This window comes from Vulpes vulpes, chromosome 14 (assembly GCF_048418805.1).
Source record: "Vulpes vulpes isolate BD-2025 chromosome 14, VulVul3, whole genome shotgun sequence".
NCBI classification, from domain to species: Eukaryota; Metazoa; Chordata; class Mammalia; order Carnivora; family Canidae; genus Vulpes; species Vulpes vulpes.
In genome coordinates this window covers 114,583,833-114,608,772 of record NC_132793.1, presented here as the reverse complement: position 1 = coordinate 114,608,772, position 24,940 = coordinate 114,583,833, and the positions used below count along the sequence as shown (strand labels likewise).

General features: G+C 40.9%; 1 protein-coding gene across 1 annotated transcript in view; it reads right to left on the bottom strand.

Moving 5' to 3' along the window:
- The window catches only part of BOD1L1 (biorientation of chromosomes in cell division 1 like 1), a 54,675-nt gene that overhangs the window by 12,628 nt on the left and 17,107 nt on the right, over positions 1–24,940 (bottom strand). The window contains exons 9-19 of the mRNA XM_072737771.1: positions 24,091–24,163; positions 16,095–22,131; positions 14,215–14,279; positions 13,223–13,307; positions 8,657–8,700; positions 7,179–7,239; positions 5,442–5,512; positions 4,782–4,854; positions 3,272–3,351; positions 1,551–1,635; positions 1,139–1,212 (exon numbers count right to left, since the gene is read on the bottom strand). Of these exons, the coding sequence (XP_072593872.1) occupies positions 1,139–1,212; positions 1,551–1,635; positions 3,272–3,351; positions 4,782–4,854; positions 5,442–5,512; positions 7,179–7,239; positions 8,657–8,700; positions 13,223–13,307; positions 14,215–14,279; positions 16,095–22,131; positions 24,091–24,163 (6,748 nt within the window). The remainder of the gene's footprint in view (positions 1–1,138; positions 1,213–1,550; positions 1,636–3,271; positions 3,352–4,781; positions 4,855–5,441; positions 5,513–7,178; positions 7,240–8,656; positions 8,701–13,222; positions 13,308–14,214; positions 14,280–16,094; positions 22,132–24,090; positions 24,164–24,940) is intronic.

The following is a 24,940-nucleotide window of genomic DNA, read 5'->3' as shown; positions in this document are numbered from 1 at the left end:
GGGAAGGAAAAATGAAGTAAGTACGATAAAAACAGAGATGTTTAACATCTAAAAACAGAGGGATAAAAACCAGAATAGACTTTTAACTCTAGGAAACAAACTGAGGGTTGCTGGAGGGGAGGTGGGTAGGGGGATGGGGTGACTGGGGATGGGCATTAAGGAGGGCATGGGACATGATGAGTGCTGGGTGTTATATGCAACTGATGAATCACTAAATTCTACCTCTGAAACTAATAATATGGTATATGTTAACCTGAATTTAAACAGAATCTGAAAGAAAAAAAAAAAAAAAAAGACGATTGTGTCAGACAGGCAAACTTTGGTAATGGTTATCTAGATGTGGTTGGGGTACAGGTTGTTTCCCTCAATTTCTGGGCTTGTTTCAGGCCAGTGGATTCCATCCCTCACTGGGCCTGTCTGCACATCCCCTGAGGCAGGGGTGGGGCAGGGCCAGAGACTGGCCTGCTTTTGCAGCCACCCAGGAACCCCCCACTTGGCACTGGGCACCTGCTGCGGACCTTCTGCACACTCTGTTGTGCTGCTTCCGTTTAGTCCTGTCCAGACTCTAGGGCTCAGCAGCTCTGTTCTCTGACCTAAACATGTGCCTGGCTTGGCCATGCCCTGCTGCCAGGACAGGAACGGGACTTCAACACTGAGGTACAGCTCTGGGCTGATCCTATGTGGTCTTTTTTTTTTTTTTTTTTTTTAAGATTTTATTTATTCATTCATGAGAGACAGAGAGAGAGAGAGAGAGAGAGAGAGGCAGAGACATAGGCAGAGGGAGAAGCAGGCTCCCTGCAGGGAGCCCAATGTGGCACTCAATCCTGGAACCCTGGATCATGCCCTGAGCCAAAGACAGACGCTCAACTGCTTAGCCACCCAGGTGTCCCTGGTCCTATGTGGTCTTGACAGAAATAGGTCTAATATAAATGTTGGGATGAAATGAAAATGAATAGAACAAAATTAATCAAACTGACACTGATAAAATGCACAGTATGAAATGGCTGTCCCACTGCACTAAAAAAAATGAACTACTTCAAAAGCATTTGACAAAGACTTTGGGTAATAGCATTTAATGCATTTTATTTGTCATTAGTATTCAACGACCTGAACAGGAAGAACGCAAGACATCCCTTACCTCCTGAGACTTCATGTTGTCATCGTCATTCTGCTCCATCTTTTCATTAGCAGCTTCGCCGCTGCTGTATTCGTCTGCAGAGACAGGAGAGCTCAGCTCAGGGCTGGGGACCACAGTCAGCCGCATTGGCATACCTGCCCAGGTGGTCTGAGCAGTCCCAGTCACACAGGCAGGAGCACACACACACCATCTGCAGGGCCTACACCACGCAAGTTAACAAGCAGAAGTCTGGCTAACTGATAAGCACACTTTGGGTCAACTTAAGATCCCAATTCCAAATGATCTCCAAGCCCTATGGGTATGAAGTATATTCTCCAGGGATGACAAATGAGTCAGCTGTGCTTTAGGCTGCAAAGCCTGATGAAAGGTTAGTCTTGTCTTAACAATTTATCTAAGTCCGTGTATTACTCACCTTTTTCATCCATGGCCCTTGAAGCAGTGCTGTTTGTCTTAGGACTTGTTTTAGAGAATTCTTCCAAATCTCCAGCGTTCTCCTCCTGTGGAGAAGTTGAATAAGACTTCTTAAGTTGAACAAGCTTAGCCCTGTCTCCACTTGTCCTTCCCAAAGTTTTGCTTTCTATTTCAAAAACAATTTTCTAGTGTTTTTTTTTTTTTAACAAGTTTGTTGCAGAATTTTTAAAAAGCAACTATTCTGTGTCTAGTGAGGCGTACAAAGAGATACAAATTCTGAAGGTAGGACAGCATGAGATAAAGCTTAACTATAAAGCAACAAAGGCATTATTTTTTTCCCTGCAACATAGAAATCACTCTTTTCCTCCCTCAACCTAAATTTTGTCTTTGAGAGAAACACCAGAAAAGGAACTGATAGGAATTTGCAACAGATTTCTTTTCTTTGTTGGGTGGTGAAGGAGGGGATTGGGGGAAGGGATAAGGAAGAAAGTGACTAAAGGAATTTCTGGGGTATACAGCTGGGCTGATTTAGAGCAATAATCTCTCACCAGTTCAATCATTCACCCTTAGGTGAAAAAATTTTCAGCATGAAATACCAAAATGTACTGTAAAAGTAATATAGTATATTGAACACACACACACACACACACACACACACACACTAAAATATAAAATTTGAATTCTATCTTAACACTGAAAACATTATCTAGAGGTGATTTTTTTAGTGAAAATTGCTGGTATATTTTACTTAAATTTAGCATTAAATAACTTACATGAAATTGAAGGGGAAATAAAAAGAGACCCCCTTCAATCTGCCTCTCTCCAAATTTAGGAGTATTGTCTCAGGATTCTTGTTCTAGATAAGGCAGGGGGAAGGATGGGGTTAAAATCCGGTTTCTTTCCTTCACCACAACCAATTGAAATTCATGACGATACATGACTCCCTCCTTGGTTGTTAAAATTCTTCTACTACTTTTTATTTAGTTCATCAGTCACTGGCAGAAAACAGAGACTTTGAACTGGTTTTACTAAGCTAGAATTCAACTGTATATATTTTTATAAGCTGACTTAATACTTTGGAAACATGGTGGAAAAAAATAAATTAGGGAAAGAGTGAAGAAGGAGATAGAGCTAGTTTGGAATACACAATGAGCAGCACCAAGTCTCAAAAATGGAAGCATGCCCAAGAGGTATCTACCAGGAAATGCAAAAATCTGGGACTGTAGAGTAGGGGCAGAAATAAAAATTTGTGAGCCACCTTCCTTAGTCATTAGATGAAAATAAGATCATATGAAAAAAAGGCAAAGAGGGAGGCCAATCTTTGAACTACTTATATTTTAGGTACAGAAAGTAGAGAGAAGGCAGGGTATTAAAATTTTAAAATAATATGTATCACCGTATTTTGATGTTTTGGTGCAAACGCATCTGTGGTAAAGCATACAACACTCGGGAAGGAAATATCTAGAAGCCTTAAGTCAATGACATCACTGAACAGAAACCTGAGCAAGTTTCTGCATAAACTATGATATTAACACTACTCTTATGGTTTAAAATTATAAAGTACAATATTTGTTTCTTTTGCAGGATGCTAAAAAACATACCTTTTATAACAGAGAAATATAAAGTAAAAAGGATACTAGAATGAAAAAGAATAATAATAAGTGTTCAGTGATGCAATTAGGTTATCCCCAAAACTTAAATTAATACGTGGAAAAAAAATACCTTTGTATCTTGTGGTTCAGTTTCAGAACACTGCCTCTGTGCTGTTTCAATTTTGGAATCTAGGACATCTGGATTATCATCTGTAAATCAGTTTGGACAGAATCACAAAGGAATAAAAGCTGAATGAAAAATGAAATGCACAGTTCTATTTTAAGACAGTTTAAGACTTCTTTTTTAGTCTTGTGATACAGTGAAGCCAAAAGTTATTCTAAATGTATTTAGTGTCATGTGATTTGAGCACTGAACACTTGACTGTGGCCTTGGCAAAACCAAAAAAGTAAAAAATAAAATATAAAAAAATAAAATAAAAAGCCACAAATGCTCAGCTGACACCAATTAAACAGCAGATTCTATGGAAAGGGCTTAGGGCCTATAAGAGATGCCAGAGATACTTTTAACTTCCTGCCTGAGTTATCACCTAGGAGGTATGGCTTAGTGACTGAGACCAAGGGGTTATGAATCAGATTTACTTGGTGGGAATAAAGTCACAACCTCGCCAAATCTTAATTTCTTTACTTTTAAAATGGTGATAATGCCTAACTCACAGAGTCATTATGAATGTGGATAAAATAACATGAATAGTACCTAAAATATGAACTCAAGAATTAAGTAATAATTACATGCTTCTAAGCAAAAAAGGAAAGCATTTTTTCCATTCTTTCTCACATATTAATAACTTTTTATTGCAGTTGTACTTTGTGTCAGGTATCAAAATATAAGTCTATACCATCCAATATGGTAGCCATTAGCTACATGTGGCTGTTAAAATTTAAATTAAAATTGAATGCAACTGGGCAGCTTGGTAACTCAGCTGTTTAGTGCCGCCTTCAGCCCAGGGCCTAATCCTGGAGACCCAGGATCGAGTCCGGCGTAGGGCTCCCTGCATGGAGCCTGTTCCTCCCTCTGCCTGTGTCTCTGCTTCTCTCTCTCTCAGTGTCTCTCATGAATAAATAAATAAAATCTTAAAAAAAAAATTGAATGCAATTATAAATCCAGTCTTTCATTCACATTGACATTTAACTGCTCAAGAGTCACATGTGGCTGTTGGCTACTGTACTAGACAAAACAAATATAGAACATTTTCATCATTGTGGCAAGTTATATTGGATGGCACTGTTATCGACCATAGGAAAACCAACAGTACGAAGCACAGAATGGCTACTACATGAACCTTTACGATGTGCTTCACTAGCTCTGTGGGGCATGGGATGATATAAAATGAAGAACTTGGTGGATCTGTCTGGGTCCCAGGCACGGTGTCAGAGGGAGCCTAGGTTTGTGTGAATTCCAGGGGTTGAATCTTCTGTAATAACAATGTAGTTTCTAAATCAAGTTCAGAAAAGACCCTGGAGGTGGCAAGCCAGTTTGGATACAAACTGGACTCAAGAGTTATAAAAGTGAGCAATTACTACTCTCAAAACTTTTCTGTAATATTGGCACAGTATCTTGGATGTAAAAATAATACAATCTTCAAAGATGTCTGAAAAAGGAACATATGTATTCTAAATACCCAGTTCATCTTCTGAGGAGGGATAATGCTTCTTTCTTTTTCTTTTAGGCATCTGCCTTTCTTCCTCTTCAACCTGGAATAAAGAATGAGTATATATATTACAGTCAATAGAATTTGGAACAAAAATCGACTGAAATGACAACACATTAGCTTCCAGTTTTTGAAATAAATTTTTAAAAAATCTAGAATAACACTTTAGGCATCCATTTGGATGAGACTTATTTGTAAGCTTGAGTCTTTATTCTTTGGATTTGAATGTAAATCCACACAAAACATGCAAATCTGTTTCTGGTTAGACATGGTATTCCAACAATTCTACAATGTTTTAAAAAAATATTTCTCCTTTTACCATCTCTGAAGTCAAGCTATGTCTTAGAAACAATGACATGTCCTAAATTAATTGAATTAGTGTTCTTCTCTTTCAGTGGCCCAGCAAAGAGCCAAGAAAGGCAGTTTAAGAATTATCATTTACCATTCCTGACTCTGACTGTACAACATGGACACATCCCAATAATTACCCACACAAGAGTATAAACAGATAAAAGTGATTTGGAGATCCATTTAATTTTTAATACATACAAAGATGTAAACCTTTTCTTTGTGTATCACTCAAACCATGATGAACAAAACATGAAATATTTGTGTTTCTTATAAACACACCTCTTTAGGATTTGCTTCAACACTGTAATCTCTTAAGGCTTCTGTGTTGTCTTTTCTGCTGTTGGATATCTCTAATAAATACAAAAAGAAAAAAAAAGTATTTATTTACTTCAATACTTATTTGAAGGGTCTGCATGGCAGCAGGAAGGACACTTTATAAATCACAGACAGTGTCCTCACAGCAACTATATCAGGTAAACTCCATGATTTCCATTTGCAGAATGTAAGTAAATGGGTCGTGGAAGGATGAGGGCTGCTGGACTCTACACATGGACTTCAGAGCCAGTTTTCCTCCAGCTCATGGGGCAACACAGTGGGAAGATGTGTCCAAGGAAAACAAGTAGGTATTATTTCATACCCATCAGATTAGCAAGCATATACCAGTCTGGTAATATCAAACACACGAGAAGGCATGGAGTTACAATTGGTACACCACATGGGGACAGTTTGGCACATTCGGTAAAGCTGAGGAGTTGCCAGCCAACCCAGCAATTCCATACCTAAGTTTCAGGTATATCACGATGCACTGGGAGACAGGTACAAGATCATGCACCACAGAACTCTTTGGGAAAAGTTGCAAAAACACCAAATGTCCACCAACAAAAGCCAAAAAGAATCATGGTGGTATATTCACACAATTCACACAATACTAAACAGTAACTGAAATAAAGTAACTAGGAACTCTGGGAAACTAATAAAGGGTCGTGGAAGGGGAGGCGGGCAGGAGGATGGAGTAACTGGGTGACGGGCACTGAGGAGGGCACTTGATGGGATGAGCACTGGGAGTTATATGTTGGCAAATCGAACTTCAATAAAAAAAAAAAAGGAAAGAAAAGAAAGTAACTATGGTTATACACATCAATATGACAAAATTTCAGAGCATAACTCTGAATGAAAAAATAAGGTAGAGATACTTTTGCTAATGTGATACCCTTTCCTTAAACATGCAACATCAGGCTACATATTTTTATAGAAATATATATAGCAATTGCAGAATAGTGGCTCCCTTTGGAGTAGAAGAGAGATTAAGACTGGGGAGGCATATGTGATTTCAACTCTATCTGTAACATTTTTCTTAAAAAGCAAATCTACTAAATTTTTAAAGATATGACAAAAACTAGGTGATGAATACGTGTTTATAATTACTACTGCTTTACTTTGGTTTGAAATATGGGATAATATATTATTATAAAAAGACCTCTTTCCCCACTCTTGGCATAAGGTAACAATGTAGGAATCAACAACATTCTATGTTCTGTTTGAGAGAATTATCCCTCTGGAGATGGTGGCCTCCACAGGTTTCAGGAAATGAAGCCTGACCCCCAGGAGAAGAGCCACACAAACGTGACACCCCTTGATCTACCGAACTAAGACTGCCTGTCAGAAGTAAACACAAGTATTTAGTGGAGAACTTCTAAAGCACAAATCTCAGGCAACTATACATTTTGTATTCAATTGGATTAAGTCCACTGTGAGGTTACTGGCAAAGTTCTACTAGCTATTTTATGACAAAGCCCCACTTATAAGCTACAGGGCCTGGAACAAGGCACTGGACCTCTCTCCAAGCCTTGGTTTCCCTAGCTAGAGACGTAATGCTGTTAATACCCACCAAATGATATGAATTAGTAAGAGAAAATTTGTGAAGTAATTAGCACAGGATCTGGCATATAGAAGACACTCAACAAATGGGAGATATAATTAATATCAACATTAATACTATGAAATTCATTAACTTACCTTCTTTGTTGGCAGATTTGCTATGAATTTCTTCATTTGCTCTTGAGCCTGAATTTTTTACCTAAATATACCAGAGAAAAGGTTATTTATGGATATTCTCACCAAAGACCTAAAGGCAGAAAAAACAAATAAGGAGGAGAACTGATATAACCTGTTTGTTGGAATGTAGAAATGGACTGGAATACATGCTTTTTAAAATTTCACCCAAAGCTCAAGAGCACAGAACATCTTCCTTTTGGAGAAGTTTTGGTTTAACAAATTATCATCCTGTGTTTTATTCTCCTCGTATTTAAAAGGGTTATGGCAAAAGTATAAGAAGTAAAAAAAAAATTTTTTTTCTGAATTCTATGGATTCTCTTCCTACCCAATGATCCTTCATGATTTTTTTTTCTTTACTTAAAAATGCTAAAGGATCCTCTGTCATCATCATCTGTCTTCGGCAAATCTTGTCAATTGTACTTTTATTTTTTTAACTGAGGGAAGCACCTCAGAATACCTACAACATTCTAAATCCTAGCTACAGAATTTCATGCATATTTGGGAAGGCTTAGTGATACTCTCAGAATGGGGAAAGTTAGATGCTGGGGGCCCTCTGGGAAATAAAGTACGGTGGAACACTGGCTCTACGTTTGGAATCCTTTTAGAGGGTAAATCTGAATGAAACCAAGTGTGCTTTGCTCTTTCTTCTTACTCAGCTGACTGCGTAGGAGTTTCTAGCTATAAAACAGGATGTTTCAAAGAGGTGAGGATAGCCCTCTGATGTCTGGCAGTGCATAGAGCACCCAGGAGTTCTCTCAGGGCACTGGAAATAATGTCTCTTTGCAGATTGCAAGCATTTTACAAAATGTTCTCTCCTGGTAAGATATCAGGTTCTCTGTGCATTAAGAAAGACATAAAATTTCTTTCAAGCACAAGAGATTAGGATAGCCACAGCTGGGAAAGAATATGTATCCCTGGCAATTACAGTTTAGTATCTTCAGAAAAGCTTTCCAGAGACACAAAATGAACTTTAGTTTTCAAAATAAAATGTTTTGTTTATAGTACCAGGATTATTTCAGGAGTTGCAAAACAATTATAAAATTCGTTACAATAATGAAAATTAGAAAGTTCACAATTCATTGAAGGATTTCATTAGTAAATCCCAGGTGAGTTTCCTAGTCTGAGTTATGTGGGCCTTCTGTTTCCTTCAATGTTTTAAGCCATTGGCCTAAGGAGCCAGTAGAATGCAGTGCTGTTGAATTCAGAGTGACTCTTTTTCTCTGGAGGAAGACCACTAAATTCTATGACATCAGTGGATATAGTGGAAGGTTGGCCTGAACATCTCAGTTGTTATGTTGCACTCCAGGGGAGAGCACACCACAAATAGCCTCCTATCTCCTAAAGGATGCACAGACAACCCCTCTGCTAGATGTCCACTTTCCATTCACTCTCAAAATACCAAGGCCCACAATAAATCCCAAAGCATTACAGTGACTTACATTAAGTGATTCATTCCCCAAGAAAGGCTCCCTCTGTTGCTCAGCTGTTCAAAAATAAAAATGAGAAATTAAGAAAACTGAATAGTTTCTGAACCATAGAGAAACAAATTTAGAATTTTTTATGGTAAACCAGGACTATGTCGCTAACTGGTCCACCTGCCTTGTGAACTATAAAATTCTGACCTATTATTTTCTATAATCTGTGCCTGCCATTATGCCAGAATAACAACAGAAATGAATGTTGCCTGCATTTTTATAATGATGGCAGTGGTCCATCAAATCCCTGCACCTATGTTGGTAATGTGAAGCTCAGAAGAAAGGTAGACCTTTGTTGTAACTGTTCAGCTGCAAAGTGACACTAGTTCATCTAAAAATAATGCCATCAAGTGAAAAGTTAGATTCTACCCCTTCAAACAGCAATGGTCTATTTATATTCTCTGGAAACTTGAAGTACAAGGTCTACTGTTTCTACTCAACAGTGACAGAACGCACATTTTTCTTTTAAACAACTTCCTTTTACGTAAGTAGATCTCTTATTGAATCGTACCTAAACACAGTGAAGTCATCTGGAATATACTGCGGGAACAAAGAACTTCAGAATCCAGAAATGTTATCTTCTTGACAATTAACAAAGGGGATGTTAATTATTTGTGCCTTTTTTCTTTGTAGAGATTTTATTTATTTGAGAAAGAGAAAGCATGAGCTGGGGGAGGGGTAGAAGGAGAAGCAGACTCTCCACTGAACGGCAAGCTTGACTTGGGACTCCTGGGATCACGACCTGAGCTGAAGGCAGACACTTAACTGACTGGGCCACCTAGGCGCCCAATTATTTGTACTTTAACACATATAAACAAGTTTTAACTAAACCATCGAAGTTTTGGATAAATTAGTCATCGTTAATGTTTTAATATGTCTGCATGAATGGCTTCTCAGGCCTTGGGGTGGTCCTCCAGGACTGCTTGATACTTCTGTTTATAAGGCTCTTGAGATCACATACTTTGAAGGTCACCTCTTCAGATGGTCCTGCCTTGGAAAAGTGCCTGCCCTGATCACTCCAGATAGTCCTAGGTGAGGGTTTATAGACGCTACTCCTTACACACTGCCCTTCCCTTTGCCTTCTCTACCTAATGCACACTTACTCATCCTTTGATATTTGGCTCCAACTTAGGAAGAGTGATGAGTACTTATGAAAATACAAAACTTAAAAAAAAAAAAAAAAGAAAATTCAAAACTTACATATTCTTTGACCCTTCAATTCTCTTTCAAGGAAATACTTGGGGAAACACATAACACATATGAAAGTTCACTGCAGCTTTATTTATAATAGTATATACTATAAAAACTGGAGACCACTAAAGATCGAACAAATGGGAAAACGCATTACAGATTACTTTCAGCTGTTCAATTAAGTCAATCTGTATACATTAACACCGAGTTAAAAAAAAAAAAAGAAATTAACAGGGAGAGAGATTGGTTCAGCTTAAACCCAGGCCCTCCTCAAGGCCTTCCCCAGCAAAGCTGACCCCACCAGACATGGATGTATCTCTTTTTTTTTTAAGATTGTATTTATTTATTCATGAGAGATATAGATAGATAGATAGATAGATAGATAGATAGATAGATAGATAGATAAAGAGAGAGAGAGAGAGGCAGAGACACAGGCAGAGGGAGAAGCAGGCTCCCTGCAGGGAGCCTGACGTGGGACTCGATCCCAGGTCTCCAGGATCACACTCCTGGCCGAAGGCAGCGCTAAACTGCTAAGCCACCGGGCTACCCTGGAGTATCTTTATTACAGAGAGCAACTCCCTGGCAGGTTACTTCTGCAAACTCCCTGAACGCTGACTGGATATGCATTCTTTACCTCAATTTCCTTAGCACTCACAAGTACCTTGCTTACCAATCTTTATTGGGGGAATAATTTAAAGAACCAAGTCATCACATAGTAAACATATAATTTCTTTCCTAGCACCCTGCCCAAGAGCTTAGAATGTGGCCTGGGGCACAATGTGTTTCCAGGGACATCAACTCTACTCTCACCCCAAGAATAAAGCATTTGATTTACTTTAAATCAACAGCAAGTTACATTCATCTGATTACAGTAATTAGTTTAGGGTGGACAAAGGTACCTAAGCTGAATCAGAGTAAGTCTCAGGATTTCAGCCAGGAATGACAGGACAAAGGTATTTCCCTAGAGGCTTACAAACGAGAAAGCAATTACCTCTGCTGGGGACTGAGGGAAAGGGGAGAAACCGGGTCTTTGCAAGATGGTTTTTTGGGGATATCATCATGTTCTCGGATGATGCTCTGCCTGAACTTTGCAATTCTGTGAATACTATGGACTGGATGTTTGAGACCCCCCTCAAATCCATATATTGAAACCCAAAAGGGACACCTGGGTGGCTCAGTGGTTGACCACCTGCCTTTTGCTAAAGTCCTGATCCTGGGGTCCAGGATTGAGTCCTACATCAGGCTCCTTGTGGGGAGCCTGCTTCACCCTCTTCCTGTGTCTCTGCTTCTCTCTCTGTCTCTCTCATGAATAAAGAAATAAAATATTAAAAAAAAAAAAGAAACCCTAAATCCCCAATCTGATAGTATTTAGAGGTGGGGCCCTTAAGAGGTTTAAATGTTATGAGGGTGGAACATTGCGCTGGGATTAGTGTCCTTATGGAAATAAGAAAGAGAGATATCTTTCTCTGCATTCATACATGCAAAAACATAACCAAAAAGATAGTCCTTACCAAGAACCCACCCATGCTGGCACCCTGAACTTGGATCTCCAGCCTCCAGCGGGGTCAATTTGGTGCTTAAGCACTCAGTCTTTGGAATTCTAACAGCCTGAACTGCCTGAAACAGTGAACTAATACATTTTCTATAAACATTTGTAGAGTTTTCTGCAACTTGCAACTAAAATCACCCTGACTGCTCTAGGAGGCTTACATGGACATTTCAGCATGGGAGGAGGTGGTGGGGGGACTGGCATAAATTTGGTCACATGCTCTAAAGTTCCTATTGCTCTTTTCCCTAGTTAATGTGCAGACCAGAAGAGACGATACAATAATGACTAAAATACAGACCAGAAATAATTGTCCATTGTCACAATTCTCATTTATATTTCCCTAACCTAGTGGTTCTCAAAGTGTGGTCCAAAGACCCCTGAGACTCCTGAAATCTTCCATCAAGGGAAATTGCAATTTTCCAGAGGCAATGTGATGTTCCTGAATTATCTGAAAAGGCTATTAAAATCCAACCATGTAAGCGTGATGCTGAATTTTCTTCATATACTTCAACCAAGATAACAACATGCTAACTACAGAAACAGCCATGAGTACCAGCTGCTTTCTATTAAACTAGACTTAATGAGATTTGTAAAAATGCAAAACAATGTCAATTTTCTTACTACATTTTGTCATTGGGGAAAATTTGTTATTTTTCATGAAAAAATTATTTATGTTAACCTACAGTGAACAATGAATTCAGTTATATGGAATGAATACCTTACAACCCTCTCAGTTTCACTTTCTTACTTAGTAAATGTCAACAGGTAAAATCCACATAACAAAAGTTCTCCATAAAGACTCCTAACTCTGGGAAACGAACTAGGGGTGGTGGAAGGGGAGGAGGGCGGGGGGTGGGGGTGAATGGGTGATGGGCACTGAGGGAGGCACTTGAGGGAGCACTGGGTGTTATTCTGTATGTTGGTGACGTGGGACTCGATTCTGGAACTCCAGGATCATGCCCTGAGCTAAAGGCAGATCTTATCTGCTGAGCCATCCAAGCATCCCTGGGATCCTCAATTTTTAAGAGTGTAAAGTGGTTCTGAGACCAAAGTGTTTGGGAGCTGCTGCCTTAATCCTTCCTGATCCTGAGGCTCTCTCCTACAAAACATGAAGTGGATCCTGAAGATAGTGCACAGAGACTGGCAGCCATGTCAGCGATCACTGGGGCCCAGCCAGAGTGCTAGGGCCAGCAGGCAGAGGTCTGAGTGGGTGCATGGGCTGCAGGCTAGCTTTTGGAAAGGAGATGCGACAGCACCTGAAAGGGCAGGAAGGCACCTGGAGATACATTTTGGGGAAAGAGCAAGAGTTTGCTCCAAAGTAGCTTGCTTTCTTTGTCATACGTATCTGGAGATAAGAGATTGAAACAATTATCTTACATAAAATTGACAACTGATGAGAAAAAGTGTATGCTGAGAATGAAACAGAATTCTCTCCAACCTATTTTAAAAGTGAGAGGCAAATTCATATAGCCTGTCAGTGTTTTGTTATGAATCAGCTATTGATTTTATTTTTTTAAAGATTTACTTTAAAAAAAAATTAAAAAAATAAAGATTTACTTATTTGAGATCGAGCAGAGTGAGCATGGGTGGGGGGCGGGGAGAGAAGCAGACTCCCTACTGAGTAGGGAACCCGATGTGGGGCTCGATCCCAAGATACTGACCTGAGTCGAAAGCAGACATTTAACCAACTGAGCCACCCAGGTGCCCCTCAGCTATTGATTTTAAGCTGTAACCAAAGGTAAAACCACAGGCTGAGAAAACAATGTGAACAACCATTGAAAGGAGCTTACCTACTCCACCTGGCTTTCTCCCACATGGACTTTCTGGTGCTGCTAGAATTTCATGTTTTTTCTCTTCCTCTGATGATACAGATGTCTAAAAAGTCCAAAGCACCATAAAAGATTAAGTTAACTGAGGTTTTTACAACAAGAAGGCAAGACTAACCTCAACTTAATTAAAACATCTAGCATCTTGTAACAACATGAAAGACTACTTTCAAGTCTGTGCAAAATTGAAAATGAGTACCTGCCAACCTTCAAAAACAAACAAAAAAACCCCAAATCAATCTAATCTCATAGTTCACTCATCAATGGTTATCCCATTGCTTTAAAAGTAAATCTCCAACTTAGTATGAGACTCCTGCTGATTATATCCCCTCCCTAGTTAGGTCTGCATTTCTCCACAGCACATCTTGCATCACTGCAGTGCCCATAGCTCACAATGGACCCTCCTGTTTCATGTGCAGAACACATTTTTGCCTGCATGGCTCTTTTGTTTCTTTCTCCTCTGGTAAACCTCTACTTTACATGTAAAACCCCACTCAAATGTCCTTGCAAGCCCTCCCATCTGTGTACCCATTGTTCCTGCTGGTAAGTGAGTCTCCTCTGCACTATACATAGACCTCATGTTTACTGCTACCTTGTCTCTCATATATTTAGAGGGTGCCATGAAATCAGGCTGCAAATGGGATATAGAGATTCAAGTTACATTTTGGAAATGGAACATGTTAAGAACTGGCAATGGATTAAATGTGGGGAGACAGGAAGAGACTGAGGGTGACTTCTGGTGTTTGGTTTGAGTAAATGGAACTATGACAGCACTATTTACTGAAATTATTGAGGTTCTTAGCTTCCCAGCCACAGGATATGATAACAACAATGTATAAGTGTCTTAAGTGCAATGGGAACAGGAGCCGTGCAATGCTTAAGGATATACATGTCTGAGTGCAGTACATGGTACTCACACCATCTATGGCTCAGTGTAACTGAACCATCAGCCATACCTCAGTTTTCAAGGTGCCTTTCAGTGCCTGTCCTCCCAAAACATTCAACGGAGACTCTTCAACACCTAATGAAATTCAGACCATTAAACCAATGTAAGAATTAGCTTACAAAATACATGCTGAATCAAAAGGTAACAGAATATTATTTAGCATGCCCTGACCTCTTCCCCTGTTGTTTTATTTTGCTGTCAGTAGGTAACAATAAAAGGAATACCGATGAAAAATCTTGGATGAAACACAAGGGTCATTTGCTCATTTTGCAGGGTGTGTGTGTGAAATGGTTTCTTACTATTAAGATAGCTGCCCAGAAAGAATAACAAAAGATTATTTCTGGAGACATCATATTTCCAAATATTTTTCTACATGTTCTGCATCAAGTTTGGCCCTAAAAGAAAATATTCTGGGCTGCTGAGATATATTCTCAACAAAGAAAATGTTTATAAACAGACTCACTTTGCTTGCTTCACCCTGACACAGCAAAGTTGATCAAGTTAGGAAGCTATGAGACAGACAAAATAAAATGGCATTTCCCTGGTGGAGACTCAATCTTATCCCTGCTGCAGTCCTCTCTCTCCCTTGTCTGTGACCATGGCTTCCAGTTCTTTCACCCACCCATGCAGAACCCTCCAGAGAAAATCCTTCCTTTTTCTACAGGCTGCAGGCTTTTCCTTGCTAAAATCTCTTGTTTTTGCTCCTTCAGGGAAACAAAGGTGAGGAGGAAGGAGTAACAGGCTGTAGTCAATGGTTAAGTCATAAAAATCTGCAGAGCATTCAATTTGCTCAAGCTAAACTCAATGGAAAATTTTCAAGTTCCTTATTTCAACCCTCGGAACACTTAATACCCCTTTTAAGTCCCTATAACGAACAGGACTCAATCTACTGGCCTCAGCTTCCTGAGGCTGTATTTGATGACATCCAAGGTCTGATGCACTTTAAAAGTCGAGGACACTCCAATTTGTACAACCAGAGTAGAAGAGTCAACATCCCTGACCTCTCAAATCCAGCCCATGACATCCCCTTGAATTCTCACATCATCTAAGCACTTGCCACCAGTCACTGCCTACTTAAAAAACAAGGCTGGATTCACAGCTGCCCCCCATTTTGAAGTTATCTTGCATCCCCAGAACCTAGCACAGAAGTGTCCCAAGTTGGATGGCACGGTGTGCCAGTGACTGAGGCCAAAGTTCACCCCTTTGAAAGTTATCAAGTATTTCTAGCAAGATCGACACTCTCTGGAATGTCAGGAGGGAACATGTTTCCTTTCACTTTCAAATTCCAAACCAGAATTCATTTTACCTGAACTAAACACTCAGGAAATAATGTGCTCCCCTGATCACAAGTAGCCAGCCAGATGGACTGAAATGACACATACTACCAGTTTAGAGGACATTAGATGAGGGCTGGATTGGTGTGTTTTTGCTCTATTATCCCCATTTCATACAACAGAAAACTGACGCTCAGAGGTACTTTTTCCTCAAGGGCCTCAAGTACTATGCAAGTTATTTAAACTCTCGGAATCTATTTCCTCATTTGTAAAATGAGTATGATAAAAATACTCATTTCACAGGGCTGCAGGAAGCTAGTATTCATTTTGACAAGAAGCCTGAGGGTCAGTTTTAGTAACTTGCAGTAGTCACGCAGATGGCACATGGCTGGCTGACTTCCTGTCCTCTAGCTTCCTGCCTCTGCTCTCCCGGCACATGGAAAATGGGTCTAAGGTTTTCAGCTTTTAAATCCAAATTTCTAAGCTCAACCTTCCCATTAGAAGTTATTTTGTGACATTCTGGAAGCAAAACCATCTTTCAGAAGACTGTCTTAAATGTACTCTACATGCAATTATCTTTGTAAAATGCTAAAATGTACTATTAAAAGATTCTCACCTAGGTCATGAAAATTTTCTTCAGGTGGAATAGTGACCTTGAGGTCTCCTTCCTGCTGGGATGATTTCCTCATGCCATTACCATCTCCTGCTTTCTCACTGGACCCTTGAACCAGCCGTTTGCCATCATAGGCAGCTGGAAGGACTGGCACCTGGGAAGGGCCAATTTCTGATTCTCGGCCATTAATACATTCAGTGGTGGTCTTCACGGGGGCTGAGGGCCAGGACTGCTCAGGGGAGGGCAGCTCCCCTGCGGAGTCTCTGGCAGGTGGCACATCATCGGCTTTCTTAGCACCGAGACTTACTGCTGGCAAACAGGAGGTCCTAAGGGAAGGGTCCTCAGCTCTCGGCCCCGCCATTTGCTCTGGTCCCATTGGATCCTCAGGTGAGTCTGCTCCCCTCTTCAAGCCCCTCCCTGCCCAACAGGTGCTATGCCCTGCAGGAGTTGCTTCCTGGCTGCTCTGCCCTCCCTGAACAGAGCTCAGCCACACGCTCCTGTCTGCAGCATTTCCGAGGCACGAACTGTTCTGACTCTGTCCCTTCCCTGCCAGCGGCACCTCATGGGGCCCATCCTTGCTGCACCCCTCTTCCAGTGCTCCCGTAGCACCTGGTTGGCCACCCACAGCAGACTGCACGTTGACAGCCAGCCTGTGGTGCCCCTCCTCGGGACCCATGGCTCTGTTCCCTGCCAGCGACCCAGGGGGCAGATGGCTGTTCTCAGCCATCAGGCTGGGACTTGGGGCTTCGCTCTTGTTCATCCTGGTGGCTGACGTGTCCTCTTTCCCATCCAGGTTGCTTGCGGTCTGCGGGCCCTCCTCATGCCTGTCGAGGCCAGCGGGCGCCAGCATGCACTCGGCTGTGCTGGTGGAGATGATGGCAGCATCACTCAAGTCCTCCATCCTTGCTGCGGTGGGTGGCTCATCATCCTGCGGGGCAGCGCCCATCATGACTGCCTCGCAGCCTTCAGAGGTGCTTGTGGAAATCATGGTGGTGTCACTGATCTCCTCCACTCGTGTGACCGAGGGCTGGACTTCCTCCTGAGGGGCAGCGCTGGACACAGGGCCCTCACAGTCTTCTCCCGAGCTGGTGGAGATGATGGCACTCCCGTCTTTCTCTTCCAGGATGGTAGCAGGTCGCGCCTTTTCACTTTCTGCAAGGACACCAGAAATAGAGGCCTCGCACTCCTCTGCTATGCTGGTGGAAATGAGTGCACACTCATCTTTTTCCTCCTTGCTGGTTGAGGCAAGAGGGCTTTCAACTTCTGCGGGTGCGCTGGGCATGGGCCCCTCAAAGTCATCAGTGCTTGCCAGGCTGGGGCCTGGAGTGCTTTCTTCGGCGGCAGCCACTGGCGGCTGACTCTCCACACATGTGATGGTTGTGGCGCTGGAAATGGGCACTTCGAACTCTTCCCCTATACTCGTGGAAATCATGGCACACTCATCTTTCTCTTCATTTCTCATCGCGGGGAGTTGGCTTCCATCTCCTGACACCGCACTAGGCATGGGGGCCTCAAATTCCTCCATGTTTATTCTGGTGCCTTCCATACTTTCTCCAGTTCGAAGGGCGCTTGAATGACCTTCTTCCATGCCTGTAACTATGCTTAACTGAGTGGTGTAGTCATTTGTGGTGCTGGTGGAAATCATCAAGCCTTTGCCTGGACTTTTGGCCCCAGCTACACAAGTTTGGTTAGTAACACTATCACTGGCTGTGGTGGCCATAAGGCCATCGCATTCTTCATGGTCCACAGAAGTGATGATACCTTCGTCTTCTTTTCCAATGGGTGATGTGTGACCAGCTTCCCGTTCTGGGACTGCCCCTGATGCAAGTACCTCATAACTGCCTCCCACCAAGCCAGTTGAAATAGTGGTATCCTCAACTTTTTCTTTTCTGTTGAGCAGACTGTCACTCTGACCTGAAGCAGCACTAGTCATGGGACCCTCGCAACCCTCGGGAACCGGTGCCACTTCACCCTTCCCTGAAGCTGCACTGGTCACACTACTTTCTACAATCCCTTTTGCACTGGAGCAGATCTCTACATGTTTCATGCCCTTCTCTGCACCACTCATGCTGTCAACATTGCTCTCATTGGCATTGGTGATGGCAGGTCCGGCATCAGCTCCCATGCACCCGGCTGCAGTACCAATCTGACTATCACCTTCTTCAGCACTTCCACAAATCGATACACCTTCGCTTTCCTCCTCTGTCCCAGTGCAAGTGGATGCATGACCAATTTCATTTCCTCTTCCAGTACTGGTCACCACTCCTTCGCCTTCCTCATCCTCCTCTTTTGCACCTGTGCTAGTTACAATTCCTTCATCATCACATGGCCCAGCAGCAACCGATGGCACATTAGTGGCTTCTTTGGCTACTGTGCTGTCCATTGCACTCTCTCCACTGTCTTCTGATTCAGAACTTAGAGCAAAGCCCTCACTGCCCTCTTCTGAACCTGTGCAGCTCGCTGGCCCCTCTCCATCTTCTTCTGTTATTCCTGTGCTAGTGACGGCACTTTCACCTTCTGCCCCATCATTCACAGAAGCATCTCCTTCCTGGGGGGCACTGGTTCCTGGTGGCGTGTCGTTACTGACCAGGGCCACACGCTCCTCTTGTTGCTCGGCGCCTGTTACGGAGCACATAACAGAGGTAGCACTTCTCCTTTCTGCTCCGGTGCATGTCACAGTCCCCTCAGTCTCTTTTTTGGGGTCCATTCTTTTCAGATTTCTCTGGAATCCATCCACCTCTTCACTGCTTAAGGAGCCCTCCCTTATTTCTGTCCCAGCACTTGTCACTGCGCCATCACTTTCAACTTCACTAATAATAAAGGCAACAGTTCCTTCAGCCATTTCCGAGTCTCTACGTGAAGAACCATCACACTTTTCTTCAGAGCCAGCACTAGTGACAGCATCATCTTTCTCTTCTGTCACACCACTGTTGACATTGTCTTCAACCGTAATTGTGTGAGGAGCCACAGGCTCCACTGCCCTTTCTTCAGATTCAACCATGGCACACTCTCCACTCTCTCCTTCCTTGGTGCTTGTGAGGAAAGTTTCACTTTCAGCAAATCCTTCTGTGACAATACCTCCACCTTCTTCAGCTGCAGCAAAGACAGTGCATTCACTGGCTTCTGCCCCAGCATGGAGAGGATTGTTTCTAGAACATGCACCTGTTATGAAGCCTTCATCTGCCTCAATGCTGGTGCAGGGCACAGCTACCTCACCCTCTCCTGTTTCTGAGGAAGTGGTTGTGGCATCCCCTGCCTTTACTGTGTGTAAGGGAACACCTTCATCCTTTCCTGCAGTACTACTGGCAAGAGAAGTCTTCTCTGCTCTGCCAGACCCAGCTGCCCCATTGGCAGTCTTTTCATTCCTCTGCTGTAACACGGAGAAAGCAGCGTTACTTCCAGCACTGGTGTCAACCTCATTGTTTTCAGTCCTTCTTTCAACTGCAACTGATGTGTCTTCTGTATCACCTGGGCCACTACTACATTTATGTTGTACAGTCTCAGCATCTTGTTCTGTACTCATGCCTACTGCAGGGTCAATAGTGATGCTATGCTTTTTGCCATTTTCTAGTACAGCTCTCACTGTCTGCTTTGAACTGGGCTCTGTATTAAAGTCACTTTCTCTCCTGGTCATGTCCATCAAGCTGCCTGCCTTGTTAGCATTCTCATTTTCCATATTCACATCTGTTAGCTTGCTGTCAATGTTTACTTTTCCTTGTCTAGTGTGCAGCACAGTGGGCTGGTCACCTTCTGGAATGTGTCTTCTGCTATCCATGTTTGCTTTTGTTGGAGTATCTACTGTGGAAACTACCCCACTTTCCTTGCTGTCGTGTGTCCTAGGGACTTCTGGTTCTCTAACAGTCGCACTTTGGTTAGGAATATCAGAGTGCTCCACGAGTGAGGTGCTGGCTGTGCTGCCTTCTAAAACAGTCATTTTTTCAATCAAAGGATTTACATCTGCATCACGAGATTGTTTCTGAGGCATAACAGTTACTGAACTTAAGGATGGTGAAGGATCTAAATTTGGGGAATGTTCATGATCAGCATGTCCTTGTGCAACATGTTCTTCAGTGGGTCCGGTTGTGTTTTTCAGATTCTTTTGTGTCCTATCATTTTCTGATGGGGTTCGACACAATGGTCTATGACTAGTTTCAGAGTCTGTGTTTGTTTCATAAGTTCCCTGTTGAATGGGTTCTTTCTCCCCAGGATTCAGTTTGGACACAGTACTTTGGATATGTACTTTCTTAGTCAGGGTGCCCTTATGGTCAGCGTGTTTTTCTGAATTACTAACAACTCCTGTCCCACGTCCTGATTTACAGGCTACAACTGCTGTTTTTGAATCTACTGTGGAAGTTCTTAATTCATCATTTAGAACCATGATAGTGGTTTTATGTTTCATAGTATTTTCAGAGTCAGTGTCTTGCTGCGAATTATTATTATTGCTGTCTTGGGTTTTAGATACTTCAAATACATTTTCAACAGCTGGCTCAGAATCAATTTCCATTGGCTCTTGTTCAGGCATTAATGTGACATCACTGGTCTTTTTCAGTTTCTGAATGGAGGAAATATGGGGAGCACTCAAAGAGTTTGCTGATTTTTCTTCTCCTTTGGTCATTTCTTGGGACAAGCTTCCTCTTCGGTTTTCACATAACCTTCTACTTAATTTCTTTTCCATAAGTGAACTATTCCCTCTGCCCTTTTCATGGTTACTGTCAACTTCTTTACCATCCTTGTCATCTGATTTTTCTTCCTTCTTTTTCACTTCCTTACTACCATGCTTGAAGCTTCTGCTTTTGTGCCCATCTGATAACTTCCTCTCAGGTCTGGAGGAGCCTGAATCTTTATCAGCCTTATATTTCTCCTTTGCTAACGCTAACTTGGTTCTGTGATTAGAATCCTTCTGTGCACCATGTGAAGTAGAGGCACTATCTGATACAGCTTCAACACCACTTTCCTCAGGTTTGTCTTCAACTTTAGACTTTCGCTGTTTATCTGGGTCATTCTCCTCGGTATTCTTCTCCTTATCTGGTTTTGGAGTGGCTGTCTGTTTTGTGACAGTTTCTTGTGATTCCATTTCAACTACTTTTAACTGTTTACCTTGACTTTTTGGCTTTTGGTTAGACCTTAACATAAGTTTCTCCTCTAGTAAGCTCTTTGTTTTTCGCTTTTCCTTGTGAACAACCTCTTCTTGTTTTGAATTACTATCTAAATTAGTTGAGTCTGTATCACACTTATCCTCTGAGTAACTTTCACTTCTTCTCTGTAATGTGATTCCATGTTGCTTGGAACTCAGAGAATCTTTCTGAATTTTAGAATCACTTGATCTTCTTGATTTGTGCTCTGCCTTAGTTTTTTCGGCTGATATGTGCCGCTCTTTTTTGTTGTTTTCTTTACGAACATTCTCATCTGTTTTTATAATATATTCAGAAACCGGCTTTCCATCTTTGCCTAAGACGGATAATTTCCTTTCATTCTTATGTTTACTTTTTCGTTCAGTTTTATCATCTGAATTAAGTTTGGTTTGTTGACTTTGCTTTTGAATATTTTCATCCACTTTTAAACTTTTCTCGGAAGAGTGAAGCTCAGACTCATCACTTGTTTTGTGCAGACAGTCACCTTTATATTTATGTTTTGCAAATAATTTGTCTTCTGACAGAGTCTTCTCTTTTTCAGGCTTCTCCTTAGAGGATTTCGCCTCTTTCTTAGGTAGGCTCTTCATATGTGGGGTTTCAGAATCATCTTTTTTTAGATGCTTTTCATTTTTAAGTGTGCTTTTCTGTTTCTGGGGCTCTTCTGTGCCAATTTCTGACCGTTCCACTTGCCTTTTCCCATCTCTTGTATCAGGCTCTTCTTGGGTCCCTTCCACCACAACAGGGGTAGATGTGCGTCTTTTATGTTCTCTTTCTATTTTGGACTCATTTTTGTTTTCATCAGCTGGATGCAAAGACTCTGAAAGTCTCCGGGCAGGTTTACTTGGTTCACTTTTGGCATGAACATGCTTCAGATCCTTTGAAGAAGATACCTTTTCCTTTTCACAATGCTGTAAAAAAACAAAAGTTAAAATATGAGCAATACTAAAGTCAATTTTTATTTTCAAACTTAATATTTAGATACAGTGGATATGCTGAATGCTACCATGTGTCACATGTCACTTAATCTTAGACAGTAACCTGTGGTAGGTATTGGTGATCTCATTTTATGCACCAGGAAACTGAAGCTCAGCCTGACTCCATAACCTGATAACCAGACAACAAATTTACAGGATTTCATTCTCAGTTGAAGACTCTTCCCACTACATCATAGATGTTTGTGCAGAGACTAGTTATTTCTCCTTAGACTTATCCATCTCTTGGGAGAACTTTAACTCCAAATTATTAAAGCTCATTAATACCCAGTAAGTACTAATAAATATAAGCTGCATGAATGATAGTTGATGTTCATTTTAGACCTAAAGCATAATACCTGATGATGAAGACAATTTAAAAATTTCACTGAAATAAAGGTTTCCTAAATTTTAATTTAGGAGCGTGAATTATTTATGGAAACCTCATGAATCCAGGCTGCTTGTAGGGCATTCAATACACACAGTAACACAATAACTCACTGTAAGTAATTGTATCACATATAAAGCATGCTATGTTTATGTATCCAAAGGAAGACACTGATGAACTAGTGCATCTGACCCTTCCTTCAGTGCCCCGCAGTATGGCACTGAGGAGATTATTAATATTAACAAGTGAATGCTGACTAAATACACTCACTGACTACAACCTGTAATTATGCTTATTCAAATAATGTGCTGAAGGTCTCAGAAAGATCTGTGTCTTTGGGTCAGTTTATCATTGCACCTTCCTTACAAAGATCAACGCAATTCTACTAACTCAGAGTAGGACACAGCAAAATATTAAAAAATACATTAAAATTAAACTCATCAAAGAAAAAAATTAGGATTTTATCAACCTAATTTTATAGTGAGTTCCAACCAATTAATGTGAATAAAATTTTATGAGATAATTTTTCAAAGAAATTTATTACAAAATGAAGTTAAATATTTTAAAATATGCCATTAAAAACACCAGGACATATTTATAAATATGCCTCCAATTTCTGAATAAAGAAATCAAGATTTATTGGCTATGAACAAATAATTACTAAATTATTAGTTTTCCCTTGGAAATGTTAGATAGTTTGGGTATGGGGGTGCCGGGCTGGCTCATTTGGAAGAACATGAAACTCTTGATCTCTCAGGGTCATGAGTTTAAGCCCCAGGTTGGATGTGGAGCCTACTTAAAAAATGTTTGGCTTCAGAATTATAAATATGGCAGAGTAAATAAAGATTTAAACCCAGTGAAAGCAAAAGTTTATCCCAAAAAAATAATCCAAATGAGATAAAGAAATGAACTCACTGAATATATTTTTACTATTTAAATTGATCAGAACTTGGAAGTAATCTAAGTGGTCAACTCTAAGGAAATGCTTAAATGATGGTATGTCTATTCAAAAGAATACTATACAATCATTAAATATAGGATTAGAAGCTTAGTAGGTAACGCTGAGTAAGAGGAAATGTTAAAATCCTTTTGCAAGATTATATCCACTCTAAAAAATTATGTACATTTGTGGAAGATAATGAAATGCAAGAGAATGAAATGGATGGTCTGCTATGGCATAGGGATTTCAGCCTCCCTCCGCTTTCTTTCCCATTATCACTACTAGCAACTTTGTTATTGTCAATATAAGAAATGGGCGGGGGGTTAGGGGGGTAAGGGAAAGCAAAGTAGAAAAAAGTAGGTATTACCTGGATAAAAGAGCACGGGAATCAACTGGCCAAAATGAGGAATTTAGGCCATAACAGGATGGCAATTCAAGAATGATGAGGGTGAGGGATTTTTTAATTTAACTTGGAAAAGACCAAACTTAGCTCTAAGTTTTCCTTCAAAGGATTGAGTGGCCTGTATCTAACAAAAGAACATTTAAAATGGGTTTTATTAAGACACACCTCACTTGTCTTGAGAGTTTCTTTGGAATCTTCTTCAGATTGCAGTTTCTTTTTAGAATTCTCTTCAACATTCCTAAGTGGGAGGAAAAAGTCATATATTTGAATCAAATATAAGAATTTCTTAGGAAGGTTAAAAAAAAAAGGTTAGCTTTCTTTCCTTTATTATAAACACTTAATCCATAAATGAAGACTCATTACATTTCAATTTAACTCCTCTCTTAGTCAACAGAAGCAAACACAATTCTCAAAGTGACACAGACTAACTTACTTTTGGTGCTAAAGCAAAGGATACTTGAAAAAAAATTCCTGATTTGTTGCTTAAAGATGAATATTTTATGGGCTATAGATTTTGAAAGTCTTAGCATGTTTTGAGTAAACAGGAAAGTCATATTTATTCAGATCAACAGGAATAAGTTACAGTAAGAAAACCGAGAGCAGACTTCTCTGAGTTCTGTCAACTACTGATTCAGCTACCCTGAAGTCTGTGACAAACGTACATAATTGCATCCTGATTATTGCCTATGGCTCCCAGCATGTCAGAGCTATTTTCAGTCTCTTCAGCTTTCTAAGTTTTATGGAATTCACTCTGAGAATGCAATGATAAGTAAGAATTTGGTTCAGCCCTCTGGTTTATGGGGGGAAGCAAAAGGTACTGTTGAAGAGAATGCCCAAAAGCCTGGAAGATGGAAGCAGTCATTGTAAATAAGAGGTTATTGAATGTCCACAGTGGGGATATTTCCTGAGTGTTCTAGAGGGTCTAGAAACTCACTGAAATTCTAGAAAAAACTGTGTCTATGGATGTGCGTTTTTCCAGGGAGAATCCAAAGCTGCTGTCAGATTATGAAAAAGC